The 14,431-nt window shown below is 34.0% G+C and overlaps 1 protein-coding gene across 1 annotated transcript; it reads right to left on the bottom strand.

Annotated features, from left to right (window-relative positions):
- Positions 1–3,721: 3,721 nt before the first annotated feature.
- Positions 3,722–12,707, bottom strand: LOC147074744 (isochorismatase domain-containing protein 2-like). The gene is made up of 4 exons (XM_085942574.1): positions 12,473–12,707; positions 9,701–9,910; positions 7,694–7,810; positions 3,722–5,415 (listed from the first exon to the last, which is right to left on the bottom strand). Exons 1-4 carry the CDS (start codon positions 12,605–12,607, stop codon positions 5,251–5,253), a joined length of 627 nt encoding a protein of 208 aa, XP_085798700.1. The 5' UTR covers positions 12,608–12,707; the 3' UTR covers positions 3,722–5,250.
- Between the last annotated feature and the right edge of the window lie 1,724 nt (positions 12,708–14,431).

The raw sequence follows: 14,431 nt of genomic DNA, 5'->3' as shown, positions 1-14,431 counted from the left end.
TTGGACCTACCAAAACATCAAAACAGTAAAACACGAAATCACTGATTTATTATTATTAACCCATAAATAAAATATGGCTCGTTCAAATCCGTAGCTAAAGATTTTATGAAAATCCTTTGATCAAACAGTTTAATATTTTTTGAATTATTAGAATTTACCTACTACGTACCCCATTAGGTACATTAATGTAGTATTTGCCGCCATTTCAACCCTTTTACATCGTGTTAGTTAGAGCAATGATTCGTTAGGGTGGTAAATTACGGAACAGAATGTTAATAGTCCTGCTATTAAATGGGCATTTTCTCAATCTCGGTCAGATTTTTAATGATTGCATTCATCTGCTTAATAAGTTGATATTTTAAACTAAGAAATGGTTGGGGCAGCATTTTTGAATAGCTAGCAACGACATCTGTTAAATCTGTGCCCATAAGAAAAAGAGAGGTAAACCTAAAACCACTGTATTTTTTAGGAGGGCCAAAAAAGATTATAGGTATATTGTATATGAGAAGTGGGCTAATAATTAGTGTATTGAACAAGATGCATTTCAAATCGTCGCTATAGGATTTGTTTCCCGAATATCCATTTTTGTCGAAATTGACATTTTAATGCAGCTCAATTTCTTTTATCGAACTCTACCGAAATCATTTATAAAAACAATATATTTTTATCTAGGAACAGAGATATTTTTTTAAAAAACTCGAATACGCCATGTTAAGTTACAATTACTCCGTGGTGTTCTCCCGAATGTCCAACTATTCGTACCTGAATATCCAAGTTAATTTCGGTCGAAATATATCTCTGGCTGAGTGTTTATTTCCCGAATATGACTTTAGCCAATCAAACCGCGCTCACGCCGTGCATCTCGCTCCCACATTCACGCTGTCTAGCTCTAAAACAATCACGCCCACTTTCATATGTTTCGGCCGTCCGTAGACTTCTTTCAAATTTCGTCTTATTGATATTGTTTTTAACGTTACTATTGTTTTAATAGTGAATTCATCAAATTTGAAGAGATCATTCATAGCTGATACATCACCAGTTCGCCCTTAACTTACAGTAGAGTTGTGGAAGTGAGTGTTTTAACCTAAATAACTGCATTTTGTTTTGATAAATGACACAAAATCCCAACGGTTATATGAATTCTACAGTATGACCCGGCAACTACTATGACGTAAAAAATAATTATTATTTCAAATTATTATTAATCAAACATTGTTTGTCTTTATTTTACTATTAATCTAGGTATTTCTATGAAAATAAAGGCGATGCTATTATTTATTTTTGAATGCGCTGATAGTTAATTTAATTTAATATGTATGTTATAGATCTACCATCATAAATTGGCATTTCAGCGAGGGCGCTAGTATGACATTGAGAATATTACCATTACTAACAAAAAAATGGTAATTTATAATTTTTTATTGGTAGTAAATTTCTGTACAAATATTATGCAATCCATAATTCGAGAAACATGTTGTAAAATTAAATGGCATTTGTAACAAATTTATCCTCGATAGACAATTTTAGTTTCAAATTCGACCGGCTGCCAACTTACGATGGTAGATCTTTAGTAACTATTTATTTGGTGGATATTATATACTTAGGATATTGGTACCTACCTAATATTAGCAGCCAATGGTAATTAATTTATACATGCTATTATTTTGTGTTGTTATTCCTTACAATAGTAAATATATAATATTTATTTGGTGGTTTGTAATAAGTTTAATTGTCAATTATAGAAATATATAGATATAATAATATACAGATATATATAAATAGATTTTTTTTTTTTTTGGAAAAAGTATTAATATAAAATTGTTAGCAAGTACGAGTAAGTACCATCATAAAATATTGGAGAAATGACCGTGACGGCGGTTAGTAATTGAAGCAGTAGATACCTTATAATATATTTTCTCAGAAGTTATTTTAAAAAATTATGTAAGTATGTTCAATTATTATAATGGTACATTCTTAAATCTTGTGAATTATTCGTTCAATAAAAAAATAGTTAATTACTTAAAAACTATTTTATTACTTAATCTGAAAAAGCGATTGCCGCATGTTATTATTACATACGAACTTGGGTAATTACGATCATTAAGTATTTAAATAGTAGAGGTAATTATTAACAATTATCGTGTAAATAAATATAACATTTGAGGCGCGTACTTTTTGACCACTCAGTAATCTGTGGGCCGTGCAGCAATACGCTACGGTCTTAAATCCCGAACGTCCATGTTTTGTCCCGAATATCCATTATTCTGAGAGAGCGCTAAAAATTTCCCGAATATCCACAGTGAGTACTTGTAAATAAAACGCATTTTCTGTGCATTTAATGATTTTTACCAGTATATTATTCTTGGAATCTATTCTTAGATAATTTTGCAATCATACAGTATTGAAAGAATGATTGATACATCTACTGATATTAAAATATACAACAATGAAATTTGTTTTTCGTCTCCTGTAAAATTGACATTTGGTCTATTCGGGAAACAAATCCTATAGCGACGAAATGTCGGTCCAATACTTTTAAACATAGCAGCTTCGCTAAACCGAAACAATATTAAATTTGTAACCTAGCACTATATTCTTCTTTCAATTTAGATTTACAGGCTACTCTCACTGATAATGTAGGATCCATAATAATTTATCGTTGTTTTTTTGAATGGCAGAGTTAACAAAATCTACCAAGTGGCACTGACTTCCGCATTCTACATATAGCTTATATTCATATATAGCATTATATCAGTGTCGCTCTCAGGATTTAATATCGGGGGGAGCCCATGGAGGAGAATGTAAATTAGTCCCATAGGCTCTTTTTCTTAGTATTAAAGCTAATTTATGATGTGTGTTTATCTCACTTATCTGGTCAACCCAACACGCCGGGCCCCCCACGCTAGAGCCGTCAGCCCTCCCCACCCATGACCTTCACCAATCCGGAATTTGGGTGGACACCGAGAATTTTTTGACAGTTCCATTAGGGATTGGGTTTCCAAAAAAACCTGACATTTATTAGTGTTTCGAAATTTTTGTATTAGAAATTAAAATTTAAGAAATTTTTCTAAAAAGGGTGCTGGAGAATTACAAATCATTTTTCTGCCATAATTTTTTGCGCCACTGCATTATATTATATTCATATATGCATATTATCAAATACAGCATTTCCCATACCCATAGACTCCGCACCGAGTAACAGCTGGCCTCCAGCTTTAAATACTTGCCTCTTCCAAATATAGGAAATATTAGATGGTTGCAGTAATTCATAAGTTCCACTGACACATGCTTTGTGTATCGTAAAATGCCAAAAAGATAGGGGCCAACCCGTTGAGAAAGCTGTTCAAACAGACAAGTCATCCGGGTATCGATCCTCACTCATGAGGTCCTGACAAAGAATAATCATTTAATTAAGAGAGAAACCTTATAATTTTTATTCCACGACTTAATTTGATTGGGAATCACTGCTCTACAGGATTTAGGATAAAATAAATCAGTTTACATGATGATACAAGAGGATAATGCAAGGTGCCTTATAAAATAATAGTTGGATGGATAAAACTAAAATCAATATTTTATTAAGTCGCTTTTGTCTTCTGTTTACAACACTTAGTTGGCTGACCTGCCAAGCCGGGCCCCCCTAAGCATGGGTCCCCAGGCTAGGCACAGGAGGCCATGCTTGAATGCATATGGCCCTAAATCATAAGTAAATAGAAAAAGATTGAAAACAATAACACACCTTTATTCCATAACCAAAACAGTAATTTACAGTATATTATGTGAAAAATTACAAAATCTTCTTGGTTAATTCTACAATCTACACAATAATAATAGTTGTAGAGACAAAACAGATAAATGCAGTTTTATACAATGGCCACACATAATATCATGGGTTGGTGCCAAAAGTTGGTACGTCGACATTTTAGGTATTTTGAGTTGATATGTTCAATATATTGTGTATTCAGGTATTTATGCCTCTGATTTATGAATCTGATTCGAACACGGGAAAGTATTTTTGAGGGAGTAATAATATTATTGATAAAATTGAATGAAAATTTTCAATAATATGTGATCAGGAGAAAGTTTCGTCACTGTTCTGGCAGAAGACACTAATTCGAAAAAATGACATATTGAGTTAGTTATACCAAAATGTTCCTTATTTCAAACTTTACCGTCTGGAATCCTTCATAATAAATAAACAGTCTTTATTTTAAAGTCATCCTTTTTACGATTACTTAATAAACTCACATGATAGACCATTTCAAACATTTTAACAACTTCAAAGTCAAATTACTCAAAACTAGTATTCTCCAGTTAGTGTGTTCTGCCAGAACAGAGGCGGTTTGTAAGTCAACATTTTTATCAATATCCTTAGGTTCAATCGATGAATCTTTGTACAGCAAAAGGTTTGTATGACCGATTACGGTATTCTTATATGAAACTTGGTGACAAATATAGCATTATAATTCAAAAAATGTCATGCCAAAAGTTTGCACCATGAATTTTGCTATCTGTGGAAGATATAAATTGCTATTTCCAATATAGTGGATAAATTGACGCATTATAACGAGGTTGATATAACTTTTCTGAATTAACTACACTGACGAAGATTTTCTTCCTTGATTCTTCCAATAGAAATTTACAGTAAACTATACAAATAATACCTAAAATGTTGTCTGTCAAAGGTTGGTAAGTATGACCGCTTCATAATAAATAATCTTTAAACGATGCCGCGTAGCTTAAGTGTCGGCCTATAGTGTCGTGGGTTCCAGGTTCGAATCCTGGGTCTGACAAATGCAGATATTGTTTTTCAATTTGTGTTTGAGTCAGAGTATGGACCTAATAGGTTGAGCAAGTGGTTGACATCCATTTCACGTAAAAACAAAATCTGCTAATACAAACGTCCACTCCGTGGAGGCCCATATGATCTTATTAGGATCGGACATGGTCGGAATATACTCCAATCTATTAAAAATACCTTAATTCAATTAGATTTAGACTAAGACTGATTTTAAAGAAGATGTCAAACTTTTAAATGCCCTTAACATGTTTTTGAGACTTACAAACTTTTGGCAATAACACCACATAATGATAATGACTATAAAAAAAACTATCAAAAGAAAATCTTTACAATTTATGATTATAACACTAAAATGTATTTTATTTAACATCATCAAATGAAATCAACAGTCATTGTAAGGGTTTTAAAGCGCAGGTAGTTTCCTTTAACCATTTAACAACAGATGTTTGTTACAATTTGGATACTGTCATATTATTATCGAACCCAAAGGAATCAGGGAAAGTCTCCCAGACCAGTTTGGATATTTCTTTAAACTTAGGGTGGTCTTTATCCTTCAGGAGTTTGAAGAGGACGCTCTCGGATGTGGTTACATGACAGCCAATGTCGCGAAGTCTCTGAAATATTAACATGAATTAATGTTAATTCTGTTCTTAGCGAAAATATGCCATTAAATCATACATAATTTTAGATATTTTATAGATAGAAGAATATTTTTTATCGATTAAGGTTTGGTTTAGGCAGGGCTTGATGAATTTAAAAAAAACTAACTAACACCATCTGTAATATGTATGTATTATTAATTCAACGGAAACAAATAAGTACAGTACACTCTCAGTAATCCGCCATCCCAAAAACCAGACAAGTGTCCAATTAGTGAAAACGGCGGATTATAGTGCATACATACAAAATAATATGGTAAAAATTAAAACAGGTACATATTTTGTAAAAATAGTTTTTATGGAGAAATTTGTACTAGCAACTATGTAATGTAATGCTTTTCTTTATAATCAAAATCAAGTAAGTATTTATTAAATTATACATATTAAATAAGCTGAGTTTATTCCTACATGTATTAAACCATGGGCGGCCAACCAATATTGTACAATTTAGCAATGTCAGTAAATGAAGCACCGCTATCTACCTTTCATAAAATTTCCAATTTGTATTTTAATGTTAACGTGTCATGTTTACGCTTTCGAGAAGACTCCATTTTGTTAACTTATTCAAACAAAGAACGTGGCAGAACAAACGAATAGAAACACATGCGTCAGTGCTAGAATACACAGCGGACTAACTGAAAGAAAACGATAATATTATTGACTCAAGTTAAATTTAATGGTCAAAGGAACTGGGCTAGACGGCGGATAGCTCATAAGAGTCGTAAGTCATAATATTGGCAAGCGGCGGACTACTGAATTTGACATACGCATACCGGCAGATTATAGAGCTTGATTTTGTGCTTCCAAACAGTAAAAATAACGCCGGATTATAGTAGTTGTCCGATAACTGAGCGGCGGATTACTGAGAGTGTACTGTATGACCGAAAAAATGTCTATTATTTTTGTCGGATCGCCCATAGCATACCTAAACTATTATGGCTCGGTTACACAGGGTTTATTTATTTTTTTAAATTAATCAACACTATCGGATTCATAGACACATGGCAATATAAAATTAAAATTGACTAGAATAAGAAATTGAGCCATATTTAAAAATGATATAAATTAAATCTTATAGCGCGAGGCCTCCGAATACTTTCTCGCTCGTACATCCGTCGTCACCTACAGTCGACGCGGGCGCCCCCACCACAGCGCATTCCCACTATCGGGTATTCCCCACCAAAGCGCACCGGTCCGGCCCTATCAGCCGGACGGCGAGGGAGGGGGTCGCCTGGTTGGCAATATAAGGCGATACACGGCCTAGAATCATCAGTTAACCTTGGGCCAGCTTGGCCCTGACTCAGCATAGTAGTCTTGCTTGCTCTGACAACGGTATACACGGCTTTCCGTGACTCTATCAGACCACAGTGAGCTACTCTTGTAAACCCAGCTCAACACAGTAGTCTTGCTTACACTGACAATGGTATACACGGCTTTCCGTGACTCTATCAGTGTACAGTGATCTATTGTGGTGAGCCAGGCACGAGCTCAGGTTTCGCCATAGTTACACCTTCAACAACACAACGAACCCTTACGAATTTATTAAGGAAGTACCTACATTTACCCTTATAATCTGTGAAATTAGGCCAAACAAGTTTACTTATTCCAACACTATACCCCACCCCTTAACTCCGAAATCATTAAAAATGGGGATATAAAATATATTGTCAATTTATTCTTTTGTCAACAGGCATATTATACATTTAATTTAATGTTCGTTTAGTGTTATATAGTAAAAAATAAACGGTAAAACTTTAAATTTTTTTTTTCTGACCATGTCCGATCCTCATAGGATCATAATATGGGCCTCCACAGAGTGGAGGTTTGTATTAACAGATTTTGTTTTTACGAGAAATGTATGTCAGCCACTTGCTCAACCTATTAGGTCCATACTCATACACAAATTGAAGAACAATATGTGTACTTGCCAGACCCAGGATTCGAACCTGGGACCCACGACGCTATAGGCTGACACTTAGGCCGGTACTGGTAATTTTTTGAAATTGCCACATTTTGTATTCTGTACTTGCTATGCTATAACTATTTTAATATGATTTAATACATTATTTCCTCAATATTCGTTCTTTCCCATGACAAGGCGGTTGTCATCATTCCTCATAAAAATGTCTAGTTACATAATACAATCTACGGTGTGGAGGCCCATATGCTCCGCATACTTTTAATTTTACTGAGGGACTATTTTATGAAAACTCTATTGATTTCAAGAACAAACCTGAAGTGAAAAAATTCTGTCATATTGAGTCCTGGAAACACAGCCATCTGCTAAGACGTGGACAGCAATGTCATAACTCAGGAAGTCCATCGCTGTTTGCTCAATGCAGGCTTGGGTCTTAAGTAAATAACCAACAAGTAATTAAGTGATCATATAATAAATTTTAGATATGAAAAAAACATGAATTATTGTAGCGATCTATCTAGAGTTTTACTTAAGTGATTTACTAGAAATCTTAAAAATTACATTTTGAGCCCCGAGTTTTGGTACTTTGGTAGGCTTTTTTAATGTTTACCTTGATTTGCAAAAATAACTTTTAAATAGTTAAATTAAAATTTTAAATATTAATAATTAAATAAAACGCAACGTTTAATAACTACATCCACTTTTTATTATTATTATATATTCTTTACTAGTTGACAATGTCCCTTTAAAGCGAACGAAACCAGTCCAGTATAATAATAAAAAAAGTGGAAGTACAGTAATACCCTGATTTATGCGAACTCAGAGTTCGCAGTTCTTGATTTTTTCATTTGGCAACACTGCCGCTCGCTATCTTCAGTGTTTCTCTTGCTGTAATACGCATTGGACGCGTTTCGACACGTGAGCAAAACGTCACAGAAGTATCCGACACTTCAGACCCAGTTCCACCAGAAAAGCACATGACAATTTGCAAACTTGACAGAAGGTCTCAGCTCAATTGAAAAGGTCGAAAGGTTAAAAATTTTAGTAAACATGGCCTCTAACAAAGGACCTGTTCCGACCAAAGCAAGGAATAAAAAAATCATTAGCTTGCTACGAAGAAATTCTGGATGAAAGACGGAGTTGTGTCGTCAGATTAGATTAGATTTTGTTAAATTTTATGAAGCTTGATGGCTTGATTGAAATCACTTTCATTTAATTTTTTAATATTTCGTATATATTAATATGTACAAAGAATTTTTCTTCTAAGCTAGTGTTTTTGTTAGTCTTTGGTTCCAATTAAACAAAATTTATATGTACAGTCGAACTCAGTTATTACGATCACGGATATAGCGAGATCTCGGATGTAACGAGGAAACATTCGTTGACATTTTAGTTTATGATTTTCTCCATACATTTATTCACTTTTATAACGAGCTACTTATCGGATATAACAAGCTAAAAATCATCAAAAATTTTCTTAAAACTGTTAATGTGTCGATCGTTTAAAAACATTTCAACCCTAAGCAATAAAATCCGACCGGAATGGATGCCGCCGGGATCGGATTACGTTTACGATACTAGTTAAGTGTCTAAGTACCTACCTAATTGATGTTTTCGCCGACAACATTGAAAAAGTATCCACGCATATGATTGAAATTTCATGTAAAAAATCTAAGCTGAAGTCAGTAGGTACCTACCCACGTTCATTACAATAAACAACTTCTTTTGTAGTTTATGAATGCCATGCTTGTTTCGGGGAAAAATTCTAATTGTGTATTTTTGTTTGAATTGCGACTTTTTGTGTTATGTGACCGCTCATTTGAAAATACCTATTCTCTAATATAACCAGTAACGCTTATAATGAGCAAATTCAGTCAGTCCCATCTTCCTCGTAATAACCAAGTTCGACTGTATTCACATGCAAAGTTGTACCCCGACATACGCAAAGTCAACATAAGCGATTTTCGTCAGACCCACCTATCGCGTAACTTCGGGGTATTTCTGTAGTTAGTAAACATTGCATTTTATTTTAATTATTAATACAATGCATTTCCACCATGAATTGACAGTAGACAGCATTAAAGAAATTAACTTAAATATCAGATTTTTTTAACATAACGTAGCTACAAGGCAATCGCCACGAAAATTGCAAATTGATTCCATGCGTGATTAATATTCTTTCAAATATTCTATTACTTTTGCATAATCTGCGCTGGTCTGAAGGATTCAGTTATCTATACCCTTGTTACAAAATGGGGATTGCTTGTTTCAGCACGAGACCAGCCTCATCAACCAGTCTCCATGTTCCTTCTGTATACTTACTTCAAGTCCAAAAAGAACGACTGCCTCCAGTTTTTCGGGGAACCTTTGCTTGATATCGTCCATTAATGTCGGAGTTGCCATGCTGAATTTAGTCTTTGGGAACGTCAACACGGCTGGCGATTTATCGAACTTGGGCGATGTGGGACCCAGTCCTTTTGGATATTGTTCCGACACGTACAATGGAATATTGAAAATGGTGGCAGCCGCTGACTGAAAACAAAGTAATTTCTATATCAATCGGTTTTCATGACCCGTGTTTCGCATTTGGGCATCTTTATACATACTCTAATTAGCAGACTCGTTGAGTCTTGCCAATAATTGTTAATCTTCAAACACAGATTCAAATACATCTCTACACTAGATTCTCTCAACTATCGAGGCAGTAGAATTTTCTAGCCCGAGTTTGAATCGCAGTACTTAAGCATTATTTTTTTAAATTTCTATTTTAGTGTCTTTTCTTCGACTGAAATATTTATTATAAAAAGGTAAAGGGTAAATGTGTCGCAGAGGTGGCCATGAGATTTTACGACTTTCTTTTTAGACCAAACCAAACCTAACCTAATCTAACCTACCCAATCTAATATTACCTCATATCGATGGCTCAGTTCCATATAAGGACAAGTCCAAAATTTGATGTTTTGAGTTATAGTACCCATTATATTCGAATATTGCTCCTTTTCAGTTCCACAAAAGGACAACTCGTAAAAAGTACTAGTTATCTCTCATTGGACAGATATCTGCATATGGAAATAAATAAACTTAAGCACTCTCTCAGTTCCATAAAAGGACAAGTCGAGATATCGTTTTGTGAAAATATTGTTTTGTGACTTATTGCGTTTCATAGAGGGACAACTCAAAATGGCCTTCTATCATTATGAAAGTAGGATCACCGTGTGCTGAGAAGTGCAGATGAAAATGTTATGATATAATTGAATTCAATCAAAGAGAACAAATCCACCAGTCTTTGGTAGATCGGAGACGTTGATCGACGACGTGAGTTTATTTATTAAAGTGCATCACGCCAGTTATTCCAAAGTACAGAATGAAAACTCCTGGTAGTACAAGTACAGTTAACAAGGCGTACTGTTTTGATACAAATGGGGTCCAAATAAGAGTATGCAATTTTTTTATTTGAATACTTTGAGCATATGCAAGACAGTGACTGAAACTGCACTTAAAAAAAACATGGAGTGTTGCATTCAGATTTAAGGGGAAGACATGGAATAGGTGGAGTGAGAATTAATTGATGATAAAATAAAGGAAAAAATCCGTAATCACATCAAATCGTTTCCAGTAATGCCTTCCCTTATTGTAGAGCTCATAGTGAAAAAATGTATCTCGATGGAAGCCTGAACATTGGTACAATGCACAGGCTATACCAAGAATTTTGTATGGAGAAAGATATGCCGATTGCAAAAAAAACATTTGTATGACACAATTTTTAACACCGCTTTTAACATTGGATTGTTTGTCCCGAAAAAACACCAATCACTACTACATACTAAAAAAATTAGAAAAGAGGAGCAATTAGGTACACAAGCATATAAAATAAAATGATGTTGCTTCGAGTTTGGTCAAAGTTGCTTGCTTCGATCTGCAAGCTGTTCTCGCGGTGCCTTCCGGAAACATTAGTACATAGCTTCTTTTATAAACACCGATTAAATACGTATAATTTTACTATATACGACATAACAAAGAAGCAATGCCACTGTTACTTATGGCATGAGTGCTTAGGAAAAAGGGGTTCAAACGAAATAAGTAGCTGCTTGTTAGCTTATAAAAAAGTACTTAAACCCATAAAAAAATATTGTATTATATTCGGATATTTGTGCAGGTCAACAAAAAAAATAATTTGTTGCTTCCCTATTAATGTACGCAGTCAATTCAATAGATGGCATTGAAGAAATCTTCCACACATTTTTGATTGTGGATCATACTCAAAATCAAGGTGATGCCATACATGCGTTAATAGAGCTAGAGAAAAAGAGATGTCTAAGAGGCGGACCCATATACATAGCTGTGCAATTAGTCCCAATAATTCGATTAGCCAAGAAAACTGGTAAACTATATACAATATGTAAAGAAATGGACTACTAAGACTAAGACTATGATATTATATTATAATCTTAGTTTGTGATAATGTTGTAATCAAAATGTATGAAAATTTCAAATTTTCAATTAACGTTTTTTGGATCGAAAAGTCGATGCGCCGACAAAAAAGGTATTTATTATAATTGTCTACATGGAATAAACTGTTTTCATAAAAAAAAAAATATAAAAGTTCATGGCTACCTCTGCGGCATAATTACCAGGTAAAGTATAATATTGTTCAGTAAAATACTAAAAATGTCCTGTAAATATGGCTATCCTAGGACGTTTTTTTCAGTTAGGTACATACCATATCCTACCTATCTTCAATAGGCACCCTTCGCCTCTGTTAGGTTATAATGTGCAAAAGGTCCATAACATTTACATTTAAAAAATAATAGTATGGGGCAATGACATTATTCATTGGTATGGGGACTATCTTACTTAGAGCAATTCTACAGTTCATAGTAGGTACGTCTTTGATTAAAGTTTAAGAGATCTACCGGCGTTTTAGCAAAACCTTCCATTGCCTACATAATAATATAATAAACATCATCTACCTAATTGATTTGCATCAAGTTATTTTTCAGTGTTATTATTTCCTTAGCGTCGTAGCATACAAACACAATGAAATAACAAGTTCAAAAGTATCAGTCGTAGGTTATCTTTTCGCGATCTTCTTACCATTCTGTTCGCGACGTTGACGGAGTGATCGAAGTTGGGAATTGTTTTCCGAAAAGCCTCTTGAATGTCACACGCCAAAAAAGCCGTCTTAGAAGTATCGAGGAAGCCAAGCCTCGCTAAATTTCTGGCTGCCATCGTAAAAATCTTTCAAATTATTAAATACAAAATAAAATATTAAATAGTGAATAAGAACGTCAAAGGGAGAAGTTGAAAACTTTTTGTTGTCAGCTGTTGTAGTGTTGCCAGTAAGTAAGAGGTTTTTAAATATCCTATAGATGGATACTTTATCATATTATTTCATCATAAAATAATATTCTTCATTATTAATTTTATAACGTCATTATCTGGAAGTTAGGTATATTTTTCTTACCTTTCAATCTCTGTGCTATTTTTTTTTAAACAATAATAAAGTTATATTTATGCTCACTAACCCTTACAATTTTTTTGTTGCAATACGACAAGATCGATGTGACGTATCTTTGCAGGTAAATCGGTTAGTGGAGTATTTTTGCAGGTAAATAAAATTAGACTCATGGTTCATCGAAGATTAAATCTACAAGTTTTGTACATACGTATTATCATAGAAAAAGGTCATGATACAATGAGATTGGACGGTGCTCCACATGCATAGATGTAATCCTTTTTTTTTTCCAAAGTCACAAACAAAAATTTCTTTTTTAAAATCAGATATCGAAGCTTGTTTTTTGGGTCTTCTAATCTGTCAATCAAAAATCTTCCATTCAGATTAAGATATAAGCCGCAGAGCTCACTGGAAATGTCACGACGAGCTGTAAAAGGATATAGGTACGAGGCATTTGCTAAAGCTTCGGCAACATAGGTAGGTGCTTCGCTAGTGCTGAGCTAGGGGCTATGCTTGTCTACTAAAAACACTTATGCCACATTGCACACTACGTGCTTAGGTACAAATTCATTTGACATTTGGGAGCGCTCAAGTCAACAACGATGTCGCTCTCAAAACTAACCAGAAAGCTACTTCTCACAGAGAATTTAAGTTAAAAATTTCGTAAGTCTCAAATTCGAGCTTGTTGGGTGCATAATGTCAATTCATCCCATGCGTCATTATTAGGGAGCAGATTTATATGCAACAAAAAACATGATTATATGCATGCACATAATATGCACTTAAAATCATTATAATATGCACTAAAACCGAATACATATGGAGTTAAAAATTGACATTTTTTAAGGAAAAAATTGTAAATATCCACTTCACCCAATATCACTGATAAAAATCAAATATCAAATTAATAGTCATAATCAATATAATACAATAACAAAAAAACACAAATAATTGAATAAGAAATAAAAAAAAAAGAATAATTTATTTCCTTCCAAGCTCAATATCAAACCAAACCTAACCTAATGAAATGTTATGAAACCTTACCGGTCAAATTCAAACCTAACCTGACCAAATCAAACATAACCTCATCAAATCAAACCTAATCTAGGAACCCATTATTATTTTACCTAACTATCATAATAATAATAATTAAGAGGTGATATTATTTTAGTTTATTTTTCTATTGATAATTATAGAATAATAATTGGACTCCTAAGTGAATTACGGAGAATTACAGCGACTTGCTGTTATCAACGAGATCTTGTTGTCGGCAGTAGTTTAATAATTAACTATATTGAAAGTAACTTTGACGATTTTCGACGTGTAATATGGACTGTTATCTTAGATGCTAGTGTTCTGGCCGAAAATAGCCCACCACAATCGAACATCAAAATGTCCACTTTTATCTTCGGACTATAGGTGACACAATAAAAATAACCAGCACGTTTGTTCGCCGGGGGACTCACTAGGTGACTAATAATCACGTAGCAAGGCGCGAATAGTGTCGTGTCCGTCCGTTCGCTAGGATATGTCACCTAGCACGTAGCCACCAAGCAAGGCACCTACCTATGTGGCCTTAGCCTAAGCGTTTTTTGTCA

The sequence above is a fragment of the Rhyacophila brunnea genome, unplaced genomic scaffold (genome assembly GCF_057557595.1).
Source record: "Rhyacophila brunnea isolate RB1 unplaced genomic scaffold, BYU_Rbru_1.0 scaffold_15, whole genome shotgun sequence".
Classification (NCBI taxonomy): domain Eukaryota; kingdom Metazoa; phylum Arthropoda; class Insecta; order Trichoptera; family Rhyacophilidae; genus Rhyacophila; species Rhyacophila brunnea.
The sequence above is the reverse complement of the archived record's forward strand: the minus strand, read 5'-3'. Positions and strand labels throughout refer to the sequence as shown.

Bases quoted from the DNA above. Each gene is read 5' to 3' on its own strand.
- LOC147074744 (XM_085942574.1), bottom strand. From the start codon at position 12,607: ATGGCAGCCAGAAATTTAGCGAGGCTTGGCTTCCTCGATACTTCTAAG. The intron at 7,811-9,700 runs GTAAGTATACAG...TATTTACTTAAG, and splicing joins TCGTTCTTTTTGGACTTGAA to ACCCAAGCCTGCATTGAGCA. The intron at 5,416-7,693 runs GTTTGTTCTTGA...TTAATATTTCAG, and splicing joins ACAGAATTTTTTCACTTCAG to AGACTTCGCGACATTGGCTG.